Here is a 20,293-nt window from a genome sequence, read left to right on the forward strand (position 1 = left end):
GGGTGGCATCGCAACCTCCCGATCCGCCCTGCTCTGTGCATGACAGGGGGCAGCGCCCCAACTCCCCAATCGGCCCTGCTCTGAGCCTGACCAGGGGCTGCACCTAGGGATTGGGCGTGCCCTGTGCCACCCGGGAGCAGGCCTAAGCCAGCAGGTCGTTATCTCCCGAGGGGTCCCAGACTGCGAGAGGACATAGGCTGGGCTGGGGGACCCCCCCTTGCCCCCCCCCAGTGCACAAATTTTTGTGCACCGGGCCTCTAGTTTTAGTATATAACTCTAAATGAGTTATTGTTTTTTCAACAAAACCACAATCCCATTTTATTCCTAAATAAAAGAACAATAATTCCTTAGTATTATTAGTCTCTTCTTCTTAACTCTACTTTCTTTTTATAGCGAGATAGGTAGATGGATAGATAATTAGTAGTTCTACTAATATCAACTTCAGGTGATATTCACCCACGGGGACAATTGTGAATATCTGAAGACATTTTTGGTTATAACTAGGGGTTGCTACTGGCATCTAGTGGGTAGAAGCCAGGTATGCTGCAAAACACACAGTGCCCCATAACAAAGAATTATCTATCCCAAAATGTCAATAGTGTTACTGTGGAAAAATGCAGATAGATAGATAGATAGATAGATAGATAGATAGATAGATAGATAGATTTGAATAAAAGTTAAAATGGGCAAAAGTTTATAAAGAAGAGCAATACAAAATATCCATGCTTTTTGTGTGGCTACTAACAATGTCAATAACAATGTCATTGTTAGTACCCACACAAAGGGCAAAATAGATTTATGATTGAAAAGACCAATCAGAATATGTAATTATTCCAATCTAAGTGTCCCATAAATCCAATGAAATTTAAGTATAGAGAAGAGTGGCCTAGTATTAATTAATAGAACACTGTTCCAGATGTGATAAAGAAGTTCATAAAAGTAAATGTTTCTTACATGGGCAGCAGAATCAAGGGAATACTTAGTAAATACGGGTAGAAGACTACAAAACATTATTTTGAATTTGCTAAACAATAACCTGTCAGAAATGGGCTTTCTTTAATGTAAAATGGTGCTACGAATGTTAATGCTTGTGACATATTTTTAAGATAAAAATGGATATTAATTACTTTAATGCAGACAGAGCTATGCTCATTATTCTTTGCACAGACCCCTGGCAATAATTTACCTAGCTGCGCCACAGTTCATGCAGATCAAAGCTGCATTATTTAAGTGTGTCCAAGGGGCAGATTCTAGCCCTGTGCCTCACACTTTAAAGAAAAAATATATATTGCTTTGCTTCTTGAGAAACAAAATATAACTAGGTGCTTCAGGCCAGTTCTATAATATTTAAACTCGCTTTAATTCCTCTTATTATCTAGGGCAAACCCGCTCCCTATTCCAAATAATCTAAACTCTTAGGGGAGTACAGAACAACTGTGGAAATGTAAATTTTTTCAAATGAACAGCAGTGTGTTTTCATTGAAATTAAACCCGAATGGGAACTAGATTCAGGAAAGGAAATGGCAGGGAGAGAGGAAAAGAGCCTGTAGTTGCTATAGAATGTGCCTGGCTGCTGCAGCTGACAGACAACTGATGAAGTCCAACTCTGAAATTTCAGGCAATTTGTATACCAAGCTCCTCCTTTTCTGTAGTCTCCTCTTCCATTGGTAAAATTCTTTTGCAGGGTCATGTAGGGATCCCACCCCCTCTCTGTGTTTTCACTCTGAAGCTCTACACAACTTTACACCTGAATGAACGCCAAACCTCAGGGATATATAAAGGGGACCTTGAGGAGGAATTTCACAGTTACAGTGCAGAAGCAGAGGGAAAGGAATTAACTAGCTCTCCAGCCAAGCAAATCCTCCACTCACCATGCTTCCTCCTGCCATTCATTTCTATCTCATTTCCCTTGCTTGCATCCTAATGAAAAGCTGTTTGGCTTTTAAAAATGATGCCACAGAAATTCTTTATTCACATGTGGTTAAACCTGTTCCAGCACACCCCAGCAGCAACAGCACGCTGAATCAAGCCAGAAATGGAGGCAGGCATTTCAGTAACACTGGACTGGATCGGAACAGTAAGTATGTTTTACTTCTATGGCTTTTGTCTTTTCTTTTTTGGTAGCGTTTAGCTCACAGTCCTGTGAATTTGTTTCACTGCTTTCTAACTGGAACCATATATATTTTGCTAAATAACCTGGGAGTAATCTACTGCATGTGTAGATTGGCATTGTTTCTATAAAGTTAGCATAACTAAAACAGTGACTTGATAATGCAGGCACAGACTTACTAGTAAGTTTTATCAAACATCCAAAGAGAAAATATTTCCAGTAATTAAACTGTTGCTTCTTTAAATCATGCACAGTAAGAACTTTTAAAAAGTGTTGTTCTAGATAGTTTAAATTGAGGTTGTTTTCTGTTTATTTCAGGACATGTGCAATTCTGGTAAAGTGCATAAAGGTAACTAACCAAAGTATGTATAAGAAATCACAAGGGAAAAAAGATGCTTTCTGTGGGGAATAACTGCTCACCATGAATTTCTAAAACATGTCTAGGGAAATAGTTGAAAGTTTTGATGATAATCAATGCAAATAAGGGCTAAAACTAAACAGGTTGGAGAATCATATGTTTCTGAGATAATTTCTTATTAACCAGGTCAAAATTCAGGTTATTGTATATTTCTGTGAAACAGGGAGCATTTTTGCCCTTTTCTGCATGCTTAATTGACACACTGACCACTAGTTAGAGGGATTTAAATTTCTTTTCCTCACTTCTATCCGTCAGAAGAGTTCACATGCTAATAATCAGGTTTTAAGAGAGACTCAGAGAAATAGTGCACAGGAAATCTTACAACATTTTTTTGCTCCTCCTCCTCAACTCCATTCAACTGTGAAAAGTAGTTTTGACCTTTGAAAGGTCAAAGCACATATACTGCAAAGGGCTAAAAAAACCAAGGTGTTTTAACTTTCATGGAGATGGTTGCTTTTGCGTACACAGGAAATATGTGATAATTATTAGATTACTGAGCAATGTGTTGGGTATTCATGGTCAATGAACTGTCACTGCAAAAATGCTGAATCTCTATGTACACAGGAACAAAAAGCCAGACGAGTCAGAATCATCTCCGGCTGATTCCAGGTGCATTCCTGAGGTAGCTGCCGGAAGGTGAGCTGGAATCAGAGGCAGACAGGACAGCACACTGGCCAGCTATTGCACCCTTTGATTTTAATCCCACACTCTATAGCTATATGTATGTATGTATGCATACGTACGTTTTCTACAACTATCATATCCCTTTAGGTTATATTTCTCGCCTCAGAAATACTGGGACACAGAGGTGAAGTGAAACTCCTAGTTCAAGACTTACTTCAAATTAGCTTTCACTAGTCTATGCAAGGCCACTTCAATGTCCTTGATAATTTTTAATGTTTTAAATGTCAGCAGTTATACTTTTAAACTTTTTTTTTTCTGGTTAACAAGCCTTGCTTTTTTCCCCCCAGCTTATTACAGGCAATTTTCCTCAAGTTTAGATAACAAAGCAATGGAAAGGAAACCTCAAATATTTGAAGATTAATTTTTGCTTTAATTACATAAAGCATGCAACAAGAAGCAGCCAATTAAAGAACATTCTTATTAAATTCAAATAACTAAACAAAAAGTTTGCCATGACCAATATTCACTAAATGAGCACCGTGGTTCCTTTTGCAGTTGTAAATCAGACATGTTAGGCATTTTTCTGCCATAAAATTCATGGAAATGTAGCCAAGTTGTTATGGCAACCATACGTTCCTGATTTAGAAGGTTTTATATTCTTTAAATTTTGAGTTGTAGTGACATGTTGCATTTCAAGCATTTTAATATTTGCATTTTTAAAAGATGGCTTGGGAATTTATGTTTAAAATGTAGTCATTAAGTGTGATATGCAAAATGTCAGACTGTACACATGTATTTATGATTCTTTGCAGCTAAGTTTTATAACTGAAACAAAATATTACAGAGATCATCTGCATTGTACACAGTATTTAAATACTTTCCACATTTACTCAATAGATTTCTAAAAAAAATAGTTAAATAAAAGCAATTGTAGACATTAACAAATACGATCTGTGAGCAAAACGAACATTAAAATATACTCTTTTTTACACCTAAATGTAAGAGCTGCTTAAACCATACTGGGGAGTGAGACTAAGAAAATGGGATTTTCAAATACTCCCTCGAGTAAGCAATTAGCTAATGTTATATATGAACAAAAATATGGCCTCGTTTACTTTATTCCAAAAAAAATTATAGCTATGTAAACGGATCTCTACCACCATCCAGGCAGATTTTTGCATTGTGGAAATAAAATGGGTATTTTCTTTCTATTGGGCCATTTGCTATCACTTGCATAACATCTTTGTCACTGCAGATTACGTTTAAGAAATGTCCATCTGCTGATACCTCTGTACACTCTCTCCTCTGTTTCCCGCAGCTCGGGTTCAAGTGGGTTGCCGGGAACTGCGTTCCACCAAATACATCTCTGATGGCCAGTGCACCAGCCTCAGCCCTCTGAAGGAGCTGGTGTGCGCTGGGGAGTGTCTGCCCCTGCCGCTGCTCCCCAACTGGATCGGAGGAGGCTATGGAACCAAGTACTGGAGCAGGAGGAGCTCCCAGGAGTGGAGGTGTGTCAACGACAAAACGCGCACCCAGAGGATCCAGCTGCAGTGCCAAGATGGCAGCACGCGCACCTACAAAATCACCGTGGTCACCGCCTGCAAGTGTAAGAGGTACACTCGACAGCACAACGAGTCCAGCCATAACTTCGAGAGCATGTCGCCTGCCGAGCCGGCCCAGCACCACAGAGAGCGGAAGAGAGCCAGCAGGCCCAGCAAGCACAGCATGAGTTAGAACTCAGACTCTAAAACTGGACTGACTGGTAACCATCTGCTTTACAGATTCGATTGCTTGGAAGACTCAAGTCTGCCATTGCTATTTTCTTACTTGAAAATATATGCTTTCTGCTTTGATCAAACCCAGCAAGCTGTCCCTAAGTATCAGGACCTTCTTTGGGAGTAGCTTTTCCTTTACAGGTTTTTCAAGATGTACACACATCCATGAGTGCAATTTGTATTTAAATTCCATGCATCCCGTAGTTTTAATTTCCCATGATTCTTGAAAGACCGGTGATACTATATATATATATACTATATATCGAATAATCACTTTTTAAAAGGAAAGGGCTTCTTAGTTACCCTGCATTCCCCAACCCATCCCCCTACCCAGCAAACCCCTCCCAAACTGAAAAGTTAAAAAAATGGTTGCCTTGAGTATTTACAATAATACTTCAGAAGGGTGCTTTTTCTTTTTCTTGGCAATCTTCATGGAACAGTTTAGCAGCCATGAGTGATCTTCCTTTGACAGAGTGAAAGACCTTGTGACATTTCACTTCAAAAATAAGCCCTGAAGCTTTTTACAGTCTCATAGTATGAAATTATACCCTGCATGCTGACCCTCGCTTGGAATGGAATGCCAGAAATGCATGGCAGCAGCTAATAAGTAAAGTTGATTAACTATTTATTTGTCAATGTTATTATTTAATGAGCTTTTACATGTGATTTTTTTCAAAATGTAATTTTTTTATGTTATAAAGCTTTTTCATGTACCTAAATATTTTCCTGTATGATTTGTGGTTGGTCTAGAAAGATGAGAATACATGTTGTAGATATGTAAAATAAATATTTTAGCCTTCTTATTACATATATGTTGCATCATGAACTTTATCAATAGTATGGATCTTTTCAAATCAATAAGATGCTTTGTAAAGCTAAAATATGAAATACTTTGTTTAATCTGTGCAATCAGAAGGCAATTTGACCTTCAATTCCATCAGTTTCTTTTAACAAAAATAAATACTGCTAAAAGTTATTGTCTTTGTCTATAACATGTATAAAAATGTACCTGTTTACAAAAATTACAGAATAAATGTGCCAGAGTAATTGATAATGTTAGATAAGGCACATTCAAATTTTGACAGAAAGTTCTATAGTGAGAAAGAAGAAAGGGAAAGGGAGACCATCATTTTAAAAAATATATTTTTACTGATTTTTAGAGCGAGAAGAAGGGAAAGGGAGAGAGAAAGAGAAACATCAATGTGAAAGTGGAACATTGACTGGCTGCCTCCTGCACGCCCTCTATTGGGGGTCAAGCCCTCAACCCAGGTATGCGCCGGGAATCAAACCAGCAACCTGTTGCTGCATGGGATGATGCCCAACCAACTGAGCTACACCACCAGAACGGGCGACCATCTTTTCAGTAAATGGAATGATTAAAGAAGTTGGGTGGCAATCCAGCAATGAGTTGTAATAAGAATATCATAGTTACATTCCCCCAGAGATGACAAGTTTGCTGCCCGTTATAATCACCTGGGGGAGATATTATGAGACCCAATGCCCAGGTTGCCATCCAAAATGCATCATAATATCTGGGGGTAGAACTCAGATATTGGCAGTTTTTTTTTTTAAGTTTTCCAGGTGATTCCACTGTGCAGCTATGTTTGAGAAATAAATTGTGCAGAAATCACTATCATATGTTGTGGAACTTTGAATACTATTGCATGGCCTGCAAACCAAAAAATAAAAATACATATAAACAACAAAGGAAACAAAAACTAATTTTTTAAGTTTGACATGTTGCTACTTAAGCAACATAATCACAGTCTTGAAACATATTTTATAGGTAAATGACATGTGTCAACTCAATCAAATGATCAGGCCCATCATTCCAAATAAAGAAAACCAAAGAGGCTTGGTTATGTATTGGTAAGAACTTCTGGATTTTCCCATTTTGAATGCTAAGCATGAAGGAGTCCTTAGTACATTTTTGTAGTAGGTTGTTGTTTTTGTAAATAAATGAGTCTAAAAGTCACATGTATTATTTCCTATATCATTCTGTCTCTTGCCTATGAGAGGTGGGAGAGTCTCAACATATGTAAAGACAAGGAAACGTCTCTAGATTTTCTAATAATGCTATTTGTATCATCAAATAAAATAATGATTCATAGTCCACTAAGTCCATTACGGATTTATCTTCCAATCTTAATAACTAAGATATTAAACTATTTCATATTATATCATCATATTAATACGTGGGATATTCATGATAATTATATCATAGGTCGAATATACCAAAACTGTATTGTTTCATATGTCTATGTTACTTGTTCATCATTGCTCAATACAGGCATAACACAGAGAACTAAAGACACTTTAACCATTTATTCCTTCTCAATAAGATATCACCTTCTATAGAAGGCCTTAGAGGTGATCTCAAAATTAGTGTGTCCTAAGATATGAGGCATAGAAAAGACTTGTCCTGACAATGATTTTTCACAATCAAGAAGACTATGTCATTGCCTTTTACTGATAAACATTAAAACAAAGGTTTTAGTGATAATGAAATGCTAAAATCACTAATTTTATTACTCAAGGTATGTGTTAGTAAATGAATGTACTAGAAAAATGAGAAGGAATAAAGGAAGCTTATAAATAAGACCTTTTTAGTCTCTGCTAAGTCAAGAATTAGATCTATTGCTCATGGTCATATTCAACGTACTAATCTACTTTAGGCCATGCTGCATTGGTGATGCATTTGTTGCATGGTATTTAACATCAAATGACAGGAAAAGGTCAGCAATGAGTAAGAAAGGCTGAGGATAAAATCAGGCTCTCAGTGAAGTAAACACTAAAAGTCAACAGAAAGAGTAGCTTTGTAGTTACTATTTAAAAATGCTAAAGTGCACTTGCCTCTGATTTGTTGATTATATTTCCATGTTTGTTTGTTTTTCAGTTAACTCACATGTTCCAATTGGTTGCATCCTGCATAATTGTATTCTCACCTTAGTAATTATAATTTCAAAATGGTGAATTGTGATCATTTTAGCAGAGTGACCTCTGATTCACATTCATAATATTTATCTATAAAAGATTTGTGAATCAAATTTATTTTGGCCACTATGGATAAAGGACTTTTTCAAGTGGCTGAATAGATAGTAGATGGTTAGTTAGATTGATAGAGATACATAGATGGACAGATGAATATTGATATGTATAATTATATGAGGAATATAGTTAAATATATATACCAATAATAAGAATTAAAGAAAAATTAATAGCATATATACAAATATATAACATATATAGTGTGCTATATATAAACTAAACATAGACATGAAGCCTATATAAATATCTATTTTCAAAAAAATATTTTAATTATAAATCATTTATATTTATTCATTTATGCTAGTTTTAAATACCCACTAATTGGCAATAGTCATGTTTATTTTACTGCATATTTTTGAAAAGCAATGAAAATTAGTTTTTTTTTAAGGTAAGATTCAGTCTCTTTACTTAAGAATGAATCTTAATCCATTCTGGCCCTGTATGAAATTAGTAAGGTATTATCAGGAGATCTAGCTGTTTCATTTACCTTATGCTACTAGAACTATTTCTTTTTATTATGTAACATGATCTATCTATTTAGCATGATATTTACTTTAATAGACACTCAGTAGCCTGGTTATATTAGGTAATTATGAGTAGGAAGAAAAATATTTTGCTGAAGCAAAACCAGGTAACTTCCAAATTGCTGACTAAAATGAAAGCCTTTGGAAGTTTAAATTTAGTATGTTGCAATATCCTTTTTTTGCAATCACCATGAAATCTAAGTATCAAAATCTAATTCATTATATTTGGGACTAAAACATCATTTGGATTAGATTTAACTCTTGAACATGTTTTCAGCACTAAAGTGGCAATTCACTGCATAATCTAAATTCAGCAATTATGTGCTTCTTGTAGTCATATCATTCTGATAAAAATGAAATGCATGTTAAGTCTTTGATAGAATCCTTACAGAAACCCAGAAAGAGTTCAAGGTGAAATGACTTAAGATCTTCAGTGTTGGAGTGCACTCTCTTATTAGAATGTTTCCTTCCCTCCAGGGCAGATAGAGATGACTCCCATTTTGGTTTCATGAGAAACCATTAAATATAGCTCTATGTCAAATTGAAATGAGTCTAGATTTGTGAACTAAGTAGACATTTGCCACTAGAAATTTTTGTTACAGCTACAAAGAGAGACCCACAATAATAGATCTACCCCAAATCATTCTCTTTGTATCATTTTCAATGTTATTGATTTTTCCATCATTCCTGACTCCCGAGCTAACGTGGCACTTGGTGCTGTAGCCTGCATATTTTGCAAACTGTCTGGAAGAGCTACAGGGTAACAGCTATTGCAGAAATCCCAGTGGGAAGATGTTTCAATTTCCAGGTTCAAGAATTGATTAAAATGAATTAATACAAAGCTGACTGCATAATTATTTCCAGTGCAAATTAGACTGAGTGATAGTTTATCATCTGCATTAGCAGATCAGCTGGAGGATTTATTTTCTGTTACAAATAAAGACTGAAACAGTCTGTGAGATTTATAAGGGAACTTAAATATTTTCCTTTGAATATTAGTAACTGCAAACCAAAGGTTACCTTGTATTATTGCTTTCATTTTTTTAGCATAGGATTAAGTGCTTGAATCTGAGAGAGAATTATTATTATTAATTTTATTATTAAAATATAAGCATCACTTTTTTCAGTAGCAATAAATTCCTTTTTTGAAATTTGTCATTAAATTCACACAAATTTAAAACTCTTTTACATTATAACATTGGCAAATTTTCACAAAATCATCATGAGTCCTTTTATTCATTGAAGTGTTAACCTAAATTAGGTATTCAAAAACAGCCTAAAACACAACCCAGCAGCACAGTTAGAAACAGCACTTTTTAAACAATCCTTTACAATATTTAATCAGTATTATACTTTATGTTAATCAGTTGAAATTTTTTACTAAATAAAGCTTTCTGTGTATTTGTTTGCTCTCTTACTTTATATACTAGTATGTGGTTGGTAAAATATTTCGTGTGTGTGTGTGTGTGTGTGTGTGTGTGTGTGATACTTCCTTAAGCTTAGAGAGTTTAAGCAACAATAACAAAAACAACTAAAAACACCCAACTCTTTCTTGCCTCAAATTTCCTTATTGCCAACCAAAGACAAAAATTGCCACGTGCATTTAATAATTTAATAAAGGGTTGCCATTTTGCCTGTTTGTTGACACCATCTTTCCCAAGAGTTGGTTCACTTTGAATACTAATTGATAAACATTTTACATTTAATTTGTGCTTAGTTTGACATTTTAAAAAGTAATAATAGACTTTTCAATTTGACTCATCTGCAAATTTTAAGGTAACAATTTTATACAAATGACTTCAAGACATGTGATCTTGGAAACAAGACTTGAGATATGGTTTAGATTCTGCTGCTACTAATTAGTTGGGTGAACTTACACTTGTGTCTTAAACTTCCTAAGGCTCAATGACTTTACCCATAAAGTAAGGGAGCTGAACTGGATAATGTCTAAAGTGTCTTCCAGATTAATTACTCATGTTCTGTTATCCCAAACAATATGGCCATATTTTTAGTCACACCGACATTCACACAGGCAGATTTGACTAGTGCTACTGTCCACTTCTAATGTTTCTAGGTCACTCAGTTGTGAAATTTCAGAATAAGCTGATCAGACATATGATGGAATAGACAGATTCCATCATACAAACGCCTGGTTAAGGCAGACCATGTAAGATGACATTAGAAATCCAGCTCTAGGAGGGCTGAGACAGTAGCTGTTTGGGAGCATTTCTCGTATTTTATCCAAACTTGAACAAACACCAGGAAGATGTTAGGGACCAAGGAAAATGTATTAGAATTTTTCTCCATAGAAAACACCACTGCTATTCTATTACCTACTCATTTCTGCAGAAAATAATAAGAAAAATCACCTGTGACCTATACTAGGAATTGTGTTTTATTATAAAGTAATGGTGTAATGATTTTGTTGAAAGTTTTCATTTTTAAAATCAAATATTTCATCAAAAATCAAAAATCAAATCATACATACTGTCATATAAGTGGGATAGTGATTTTTCTAGTCAAAATATTTTATGATATTTGACATTTATTATTAATTTACTCATTTGTTTAGTAATACGGAAAATCTGGTCTGTTTTTGTTAGGTTCTAAGAACACATTGGGGAACAAATGGGAATCCAATTAAGAAAATAAATGCCCTACTGCTAAATGTAAAAGCAATTACACATAATCTCGCTTTTGAACAAGACTCTAGAACAGTGATTCTCAACCTTCTGGCCCTTTAAATACCGTTCCTCATGTTGTGACCCAACCATAAAATTATTTTCGTTGCTACTTCATAACTGTAATGTTGCTACTGTTATGAATCATAATGTAAATATCTGATATGCAGGATGGTCTTAGGCGACCCCTGTGAAAGGGTCGTTCGACTGCCAAAGGGGTCGCGACCCACAGGTTGAGAACCTCTGCTCTAGAACATCATTGCTATGATCCATGAACTAAATTGTACTATGTGGACATAAAACAGAGAAAATATATTTCAGAAGGCAATGCTATTATTGACATAAAAATTGAAGGCAGACTATTACAAACAAAAAAACATACTGGAAACTGGACAGATACATGCAAAAATATGAAACTGCACCACTTTCTTACAAAATGTAAAAAAATAAATTCACACTTTCTGAATGACTCATAAAAAACAAACAATAAGTGTTGGTAAAGATGTGAGAAAAGGAAACCCTTGAGCGCCTGGTGGGATTGTAAATTGGGGTAGGCACCATGGCTTAAAGACTTCAATGTACGACCTGAAGCCATGAAACTCCTGGAAGAAAATGTAGGCAGTAAGCTCTTTAACATTAATCTCAGCAATACTTTTTTGGATATGTTTCACCAGACAAAAGCAATAAAAACAAAAATAAATGGGTCTATATTAAACTAAAAAGCTTTTGCACAGCAAAGGAAACAATCCAAAAAAGAAAAAGGCAACCTACTGAATGGGAGGAACTCACAAATGATATATCCAATAAAGGGTTGATACATAAAATATAAAAGAAACTCATACAATGCAAAAAAATAATAATAATAAGAGATAATCCAGTCAAGAAATGGGCTGAGAACCTTCCTCCCAAGAATACACACAGGTGCCCAACAGACATATGAACCGATGCCAACATCACTAATCGTCAGAGAAATGCAAATCAAAACCACAATGTGATATCACCTCACACCTGTCTGAATGGCTAATATAAAAAAGTCAACAATAAGTGTTGGTAAAGATGTGAAGAAAAGAAAACCTTCGAGCACCCAATGGGATTGTAAATTGTGTAGCCACCATGGAAAACAGTATGGAGTTTCCTCAACAAGTTAAAAATAAAATTATCAATATAATCCAGCAATTCCACTTCTGGGTATTTATCTGAAGAAATCTAAAGCACTAGTTTGAAAAGATATATAGACTCCTATGTCCATTGCAGCATTATTTATAATAACCAAGATATGGAAGCAGTCTAGGTATCCATCAATAGGTGAATGGGTAAAGAAGTTCTGTTATTAATACACAATGGAATACTACTTAGCAATAAAAATAAATGAAATCTTGGAATTGCAATAACATGGATAGACCTAGAGGTTTTATGCTAAGTGAAATAAGTCAGACACAGAAAGACAAATCCTATATAATACAGGCCTAATATGCTAAGTGTCCATTCAACCAAAGTGTAATATGCTAATGATATGCTAAGGCTGCTCAACTGCTCGTTATGATGTGCACTGACCACAAGGGGGCAGATGCTCCAACCAGTAGGTTAGCCTGCTGCTGGGTTCCGGTTGATCGGGACTGAGCAAGGATGGGCCGGACATGCCCTGGACCCCTCCCGTGGTACCTCCCCAGCTGGCCAACCTCCTGCGTCCCTCCCCAGATCAATAGTACACCAGTGGGGTCCCTTGGCCTGGCCTGAGCCCTCTCTGAATGCACAAATTTTGTGCACCGGGCCTCTAGTATCATATAATTTCACTTATATGTGGAATCTAAAAAAAACACATAAATTAACAAACAAAACAAAACAGACTCATAGATAAAAGAATAAAATGATAGCAAGGAGAGTGGGGGTAGAGGAATGGGTGAAAAAGATAGAGAAGAATAGGAGGTATACACTTCCAGTTGTAAAATAAATAAGCCATGGGGATATAGCACAGGGAATATAGTCAATATCATCATAACTTTGTAATATGAAAGAAAGTTACTAAACTTTCTATGGTTATCATATTATAAGGTATACAAATATTGAATCTCTATGCTGTACACCTAAAGCTAATATAATCATGCATGTTAACTTACTTTAGTTAAGAAATTTTTTTTTTAATAAAAATATACTGGAAAAATGACCTTAATGATTGTTAGGCCTGCCAAAATGAACTAAAGATTTTATTGTTAAGCAGATATAATTTTAGCATTAAATTCTTCAAAAGAACCTACCTTCTTGTATAAAGCTGTTAGAAATTTTAAATAGATTTTTCAGTTTAATTATTTAAATATTCTTGTATTTATAAGCTGCTCTTTGCAGTTCATTTTCTTCTAAACATTGATTTTTAACAAAATATTCCTGTTTCCTGATACTTTCCATATATTAGGTGAAAACATTTTATTGCTAATGACAGCATGAGTAAAGGAAATAGCTGCAGACAGCTTCAGCAAACAAGTTATGTAGAGATTTGTTCATATAAATATTGCTTGTACCCAACATTTATGTTGATATTTTAAAATAATGATACACTTCTGAAAAAATGCCATTGTTATTCATTTGACCTGGAGAGGGGCATATGAGTGGTGATCTGCCTGGCTGTGTATGGTAATGTTCCAGCAATGCAGCCTCCAGAAATATGGAGAATTTTATGGATTACACCAGATGGCTGCAGTGATATCATGCAACCCACGCTGATATTGCATAACTTAAGTTAGTTCTCTGTCATTACTGTACGTTTGAGGCTAATAATTTTTTAAAAGACGTAAATTGCCTTTGTGTAAGTGTATGTTATATCCCCATTTAACCCATACAACAGTGGAAAAATCCAAGAGAATGCCATCAACAGATGTTGGAGCTGGAACAAGGCTATGTTTTGATCAGTGTGTTCTTTTGGAATTAAGACATTTACGATTGAGTAATATCACTAAACTGAAACAGGTATGGTTCCTGGACATTCCAGGTTAAAGATTTTCTATTGTGTTTTACTATCTCTTTTATTACCAGTAGGAAGATAAGCACGTTCAATGGGAAGATGGCCACAGCACCAGGGCAGCTGTATGTTGAGCTGAAATGAAGAGCTGGAAAAGGCTGATGACAAGGAGAAAAGGCTTGTAAGGACACGCTGTCAACACCATAGCACAGCTCTGGAATGAGTTCTGAAAAGCCACAGTCTCTTGGGACCGCTGCCCAGAATAGGAACCTTCAAACGCTGTATAATTTCCAGGCTATGAGAAGCCCTACTGCCCTGCTTTCTGGGTGAAAACAACAAACAAACAAACAAAATAATTCCTCTCCAGCTCTTTTTGTAACTACCCATACCTAATATTCCACCATCAGAAAATCATTATTTGACATTTTTAATTTCTCTCACAAACAAACATCTTTGGAAGAGAAAAACACATTGAAATAAAGTCTGCAACCTTATGACCTATGAAGACTAATAGGTTGGGAGTAAAGCAAGGGAAAATGGTGGAGACTATGGAAAAAGCCCCTTATAAAAGAGGGCAGCTTCAGATCTACTCACACATTTAGCAGCAAAATCCCACCAAAAATCCAAATATTTTATATGAATTTCCCATATTTGTAATACCAGCAGTAGATTTAGAAACTCCTGTACTAGACTAAATATACAAAGTAAAAAAATAAGTAAGTAAAAGAAAGAAAGTAAGTCTATTTACTGGGTTAGATTAAGTTGTTTTATGGGTCATATGGGGTACGTGAAGAATCTCTCAATCAGGAGTTAGGAGACCTGAATTCTAATCTCAAATCTGCTACTTCTAAATAGCCTTTGGGAAGGCAGCTAAATTGTAAACTTCCTGAGATCTGAGTTGACATCTTGGTTGGTATTAGTTAACATCCCAAAAGGAAACAGACAACACACTCAGACTAAGTTAAGCAGGATTATTTACTGGTGGCCTAATTATAAAAGTCTGGGTGGGGTTTAGGGAAAGCACAAGTCATCCGCATACTGGGGCCCAGGGCCAGCAACACCAGTGCTGCCACAACGGAAGACCCTAAGAAAATAGGGAAGGATTCAATTATCTGAGCCTGGAAGGTGGGGGCACACAGAGAACAGTGGCTATAGTCAGTCTGAGGAGTCTAGAGGAACCGGCAGAGTCAGAGAGCCAGGGGAATAATACCCTGGTCACTCTCCTCTCTCCTTCGCCTTCTGATTAATGTTGTGCCAGGGGTCCCCACTGGCTAACTCTATTGGAGGCCATTGGATTGGACACTGGTGAGTGAAATTTGTATTGGTCAGCCTGGGGCAAAAGGCAGGGTGAAGAGTAGAGGCTGGATAAGGAGAGCCAAACACAAGCTGCCTGGCACAATCTCCCTTCGCATACTTTCTTTACAACATTTGGAACAGTGTATTGCATTGAGTAGGTGTTAGGGTCGCTGAAGGAGGAATGCAGGAGGCCAAAATGGGGTGAAGAAATTATGAATTTATTAGGTCATCTGGATACCCAGATGGGCTGAGCACCAAAATGGCGCCAGCCCCCAGAGGGAAGTCAGAGGTTTTTAAAGGACTCTAGGCGGGCTTTTTCTGGGCGGAGAATACTCTGAGCAGGTCCGGATTCTGGGAAACTCCGGAGGACAGAGATAATGGTCTTAGCAAGTGGAATGTCCATTGTGAAAGGGCCTAAAGGTCAGTTCCCAGGGGAGAGGGTATTGATTCAATTCTTTGATCAGATCTAACAGTAGGCACTGAATCATTATAGAATCTCTCTCTTTTTTTAGTTTCTAAAATGTATATATTTAATATATTCTCCAAGGTCGGTTTCCACATTAATCTTCAATTTCATCATTTTACACTTGAGATAAGAATCTGAAAGGACATTTGGGAGAAATTCTGAGAGCTTTGAATGGCCTACCTTAAGGTTAGAAATCATGTACCTCAAGAAACAAATCAGCCTATTAAAGCCAAAAAGACATAACAACTAAGAATTTTTTTTCAGCATTACCTCATGTAGCACATAACAAAAAAACAAGAGCATACTTACTGTAGATTCCTATAGACTCAGAAATTTTCACTTATTTATATCCTATAGATAGAGTGAAAGATAGGGTTTGGGTGTTTGTTTTTGCTATTATTGTTGTTACATGTTTTAATAACAACCATGTCATTAGAACATGCATTCATAGGTGATTTAACTATAAATCAGTTTCTATTTGGGATTTTGTTTCATGAAAACCATCCAACCTTTGAACCAGCAACTTGGAAGAAGACACAATCTATTCCATAAATCCATTTCACCAAATATGATAATGATCAGTAAAAGACGTTATCTATACAAATACTATATACTGTGTTCAATTTATTTCTCAACTTTAGAAAAGAAAGCATTTGGATCTGGGAGTGTTTAAGCTTGGCTGCCATTGTATTTAATGGTGAGTATGAAACTTCAGAACTAAAACCCTAAGGTTCAAGGTCTATGGATTAAAAGGAGGTTAGCTACATAACTCCTACTTGATTTCAAGCCATGTGACACTTACCATGACTGTTGTGCCTTCCAGCAGTCATCATACTAACCATTGAACTACACACAGCTGTAGGAGGGCCTCGTCATGGCTCCATACGCAGCTGGTGTCTTCACTTGGGACAGGGATGCCATATCATAGTTTCACAGAGTGGGTCAGATCCAGGGAATGATGGCAGCAGGATGCCAAGACACTTTAAATACACATCAAAGTCCATTTTGAAACTTGGCTTAGGTGTGGAATGATGGGAAAGGAAGTACTTGGCTTTCAGAATTTCAAAGACTCACTTTAAGGGGAAAGCACTACATAGATAAAAGAGGATGAGAAAGAATGAACAGCTGTACCAGGCTCTGCTTAGTGGTTACTCTGCTGAGCACAGACTTCAGTTGTGCAAAGGTAAGAAGCACTGCCAATTTTACAGTTCCTTCTCCACCTATATCTGAATACACAGAAGTAACATCTGTAACTGGCTAGTTCCTTTCCTCTTATTCTACTCTTTTACACTTGAAAGATCGTACATTGGGCTTAATCCAGTACTTGGTCCAAACAGAGATTCAAGAGTATTGGCATCCTAGGAACAGGAATACAAAGAAAAGATTAAATGGGGAATCCATTCAGACTTCATTTGTATTTTAGTTGGCATATTGTTAGGTAGTATTGCAGGTACTGGAGCTGGAATAACCTGGATTTGAATCCTGGCCTGGACCTTAATAGTTGTCTACCTTGAGCAATAAATGCTGAAATTTCTCCATCTGTAAAATAGGGTAATTATATTTATCTTTAGAAGAGTTCCCAAATGTAAGGGCTCATAGTGTTAGTTGTTACTGTTATTATTATTGTTATTATATTTCTTATGTTGAGAACAGATAGTTGAGTGAAGAATATAGACTTGGTTAGGGACTTCATCTTCTCCAAGCCTTGGTCCAGAAACTAAATTAGGAGTAGGACAGAAAGAAGCAGAGTAAAGAAGGAAGAGTACCAAGGTAAGAGAATGCAAGATGGAAAACAGAAGCTTCTTTGGAAGATGCAGTGGACTTAAATAAAAATAAAAAGCTTTGATATTATGGTAGTTTTCCAGGAAGGATCTCTCTCTCTCTCTCTCTCTCTCTCTCTCTCTCTCTCTCTCTCTTTCTCCTGTGCCAATGCCTTTATCCATTTCCTTTTTTTGAATTACCCAAAGTTTGCTTTTCTTAGCTATGTTGTCATTTCCCATTTATTTTATGTATTTTCATGACAAAAAAATGGATGTAGGAAATATTTTCACACATACATTCTCCTTTTTGTCCCTATACTTAACATTGACTACTATTGTTATTTGCTTATTTTACCCATATGTCACATAAGGGCTCACCCTCTCTCATTCATTTCTTCAAAAATGGAACAGAGCAGTTTTTTATTTCATTGTTTTTCCATAATTCTAGTACAATATGTTATTAATATCCTAAATGTTCAGAATATTATTTTATTGTTCTCTCTTCTTATAATTTGTGTTAACTCCTGGCTTATAACTCTAAAGTCATTTTCTAAATTTTTTAAACATGTTCTCCACAGAAAAAAGCTTTGAGCACCTTTCTTAAATGCACATTTATTTATTTACTTATAAATTATATATAACTATCCTATATAATAAAAGGCTAATATGCAAATTGACCAAATAGCGGAATGACCAGTTGCTACGATGCGCAATGACCACCAGGGGTCAGACACTCAATGCAGGAGCTTCCCCCTGGTGGTCAATGCGCTCCCACAGGGGAAACATCGCTCAGCCAGAAGCCAGGCTCATGTCTGGCGAGAGCAGTGGTGGTAGCAGGAGCCTCTCCCGCCTCCGCAGCAGTGCTAAGGATGCCCAACTGATGGCTAGGCCCTACTCCCCATATGAGCGTGCCTAAGCTGTCGGTTGGACATCCCCCAAGGGCTCCTGGACTGCGAGGGCGCAGGCTGGGCTGAGGGACTCCCCCCTCCTGAGTGCATGAATTCTGTGCACTAGGCCTCTAGTATTAATATATTATGCACATCATGAAACACATTTAGAAACAGGAATTGAATAAAATGATAAAATTGAATAAATATTTTCTTTCTGTACTCCAATAGTTTAATAAAACTTCAAAAATGATTATATAAAAGAAAAAGAACAAGTAGGCTTTACTATATTCTCTGAAAATAATAAACACCAAATAATTTTAGAAAACTTATACATTTTATACTATTTAAACTATACTTCTATGCATTTCTTGTACATTTCTGAATCTTCTATTCCTACTCCCTGAAATGTTCTGTGTTATCCGTAATTGTACATTACAAATTACAGTCTCCTTTGAGATCACAACCTGATGAACCTTTCCTTTATTTACTAAGTTCTTTGTCAAGGTTTTGTGGGGGGAAACCCAGAAGACAATAACATAAATGGAAATAATGTAGTTAACACCATTCTAAAAAGTAATGGCAAAATACCAGGAAAGTATCCTTCTATATTTGGAAGTATGGTTTATCCTTGGCCTCATAAGAAAATATTCAAAAGTATACATAAAGGCTTTGTTGCTAAAGATTCTTTCAACATAGTTTACTGGCATAAAAAATGATGAAACTTTTTATACCAGTATACTTTTAATATGCTTGGCAAATTTGTTTCATACCCTTGAGAAATATTCTATTCCTAATTAATGTCTGTATTTAGAATGGACATTAACTCCCCATTTGTGTCTTTTTTATATTTGAAAAGGCGCATTAGAAACATTAGAATTTTCATTTCTATAAAGGAAAAAACTTCATTTCTTTTTATTCTATACTAGGAATAAGGTATGGCTTGGCAAATTTAAAATAGTAGTTAGCTGTTAATGGCCCTTTTCTCTCCTGTTTTGTGTCTGCTTTCCATAAGTGAGACTACTGTCACACACAAGTTAAACCAGTTTTGATTAGTAAGCTGTTTCAATTACAACAGCAGCACATAAATTTTGGAATAACAATAAAAGTCTTTGAAATGGAAATAGAAATAACATTGTTATTTGATGCCTCTCTCATCTGTTGCCTCTATAACCTGAAGCACATATCAACCCTTTAATTGCACTAGGTTTTGTGTACCTCATTTTTTTCTTCAATTACACTGAAATTTCTGGGAGAGGTAAGCCATGACTTATAACATCTTTATAGCGCTTGCATAATAGGTTGGTACTCTCTTAATGAGAAAGAATTTATCTTGTTCTTCCAAACCAGAGAATCCCTCAGAGCAGTGGTTCTCAACCTTCCTAATGCCGCGACCCTTTAATACAGTTCCTCATGTTGTGGTGACCCCCAATTTCATTGTGACAAATTGAACATAATTAAAGCATAGTGATTAATCACAAAAACAATATGTAATTATATATGTCTTTTCCGATGGTCTTAGGCGACCCCTGTGAAAGGGTCCTTCGACACCCAAAGGGGTCGCGACCCACAGGTTGAGAACCGCTGCCTTAGAGGGAGGTGGGATTGACTTTTGCTATGAGACAGGCAGAAGCTATTGAGACCCTCAGACAGCAAGATGGTCAGAAGTGCCTCCTTTTATTCTTCCCACCAGCGGAAACATCTCCCAAGCCATGTTAATGGTGGGCCTTGCACAATCCCTGCTTCTCAGA

The 20,293-nt window shown here is 36.3% G+C and overlaps 2 protein-coding genes across 2 annotated transcripts in view; one reads left to right on the forward strand and one right to left on the reverse strand.

Annotated features, from left to right (window-relative positions):
* LRRC72 (leucine rich repeat containing 72) overlaps positions 1–20,293 on the reverse strand; it is a 125,037-nt gene that overhangs the window by 82,972 nt on the left and 21,772 nt on the right. The window lies entirely within an intron of this gene.
* On the forward strand, positions 1,736–5,903 carry SOSTDC1 (sclerostin domain containing 1). Its single transcript, XM_005872324.2, has 2 exons — positions 1,736–2,077; positions 4,471–5,903. The coding sequence occupies exons 1-2, from the start codon at positions 1,873–1,875 to the stop codon at positions 4,884–4,886; spliced, it is 621 nt and encodes a 206-aa protein (XP_005872386.1). The 5' UTR covers positions 1,736–1,872; the 3' UTR covers positions 4,887–5,903.

Source organism: Myotis brandtii, unplaced genomic scaffold (assembly GCF_000412655.1).
Source record: "Myotis brandtii unplaced genomic scaffold, ASM41265v1 scaffold374, whole genome shotgun sequence".
NCBI lineage: Eukaryota > Metazoa > Chordata > Mammalia > Chiroptera > Vespertilionidae > Myotis > Myotis brandtii.

Coding starts and splice junctions, on each gene's coding strand:
- SOSTDC1 (XM_005872324.2), top strand. CDS start 1,873: ATGCTTCCTCCTGCCATTCATTTCTATCTCATTTCCCTTGCTTGCATC. Junction 2,078..4,470: donor CACTGGACTGGATCGGAACA/GTAAGTATGTTT, acceptor TGTTTCCCGCAG/CTCGGGTTCAAGTGGGTTGC.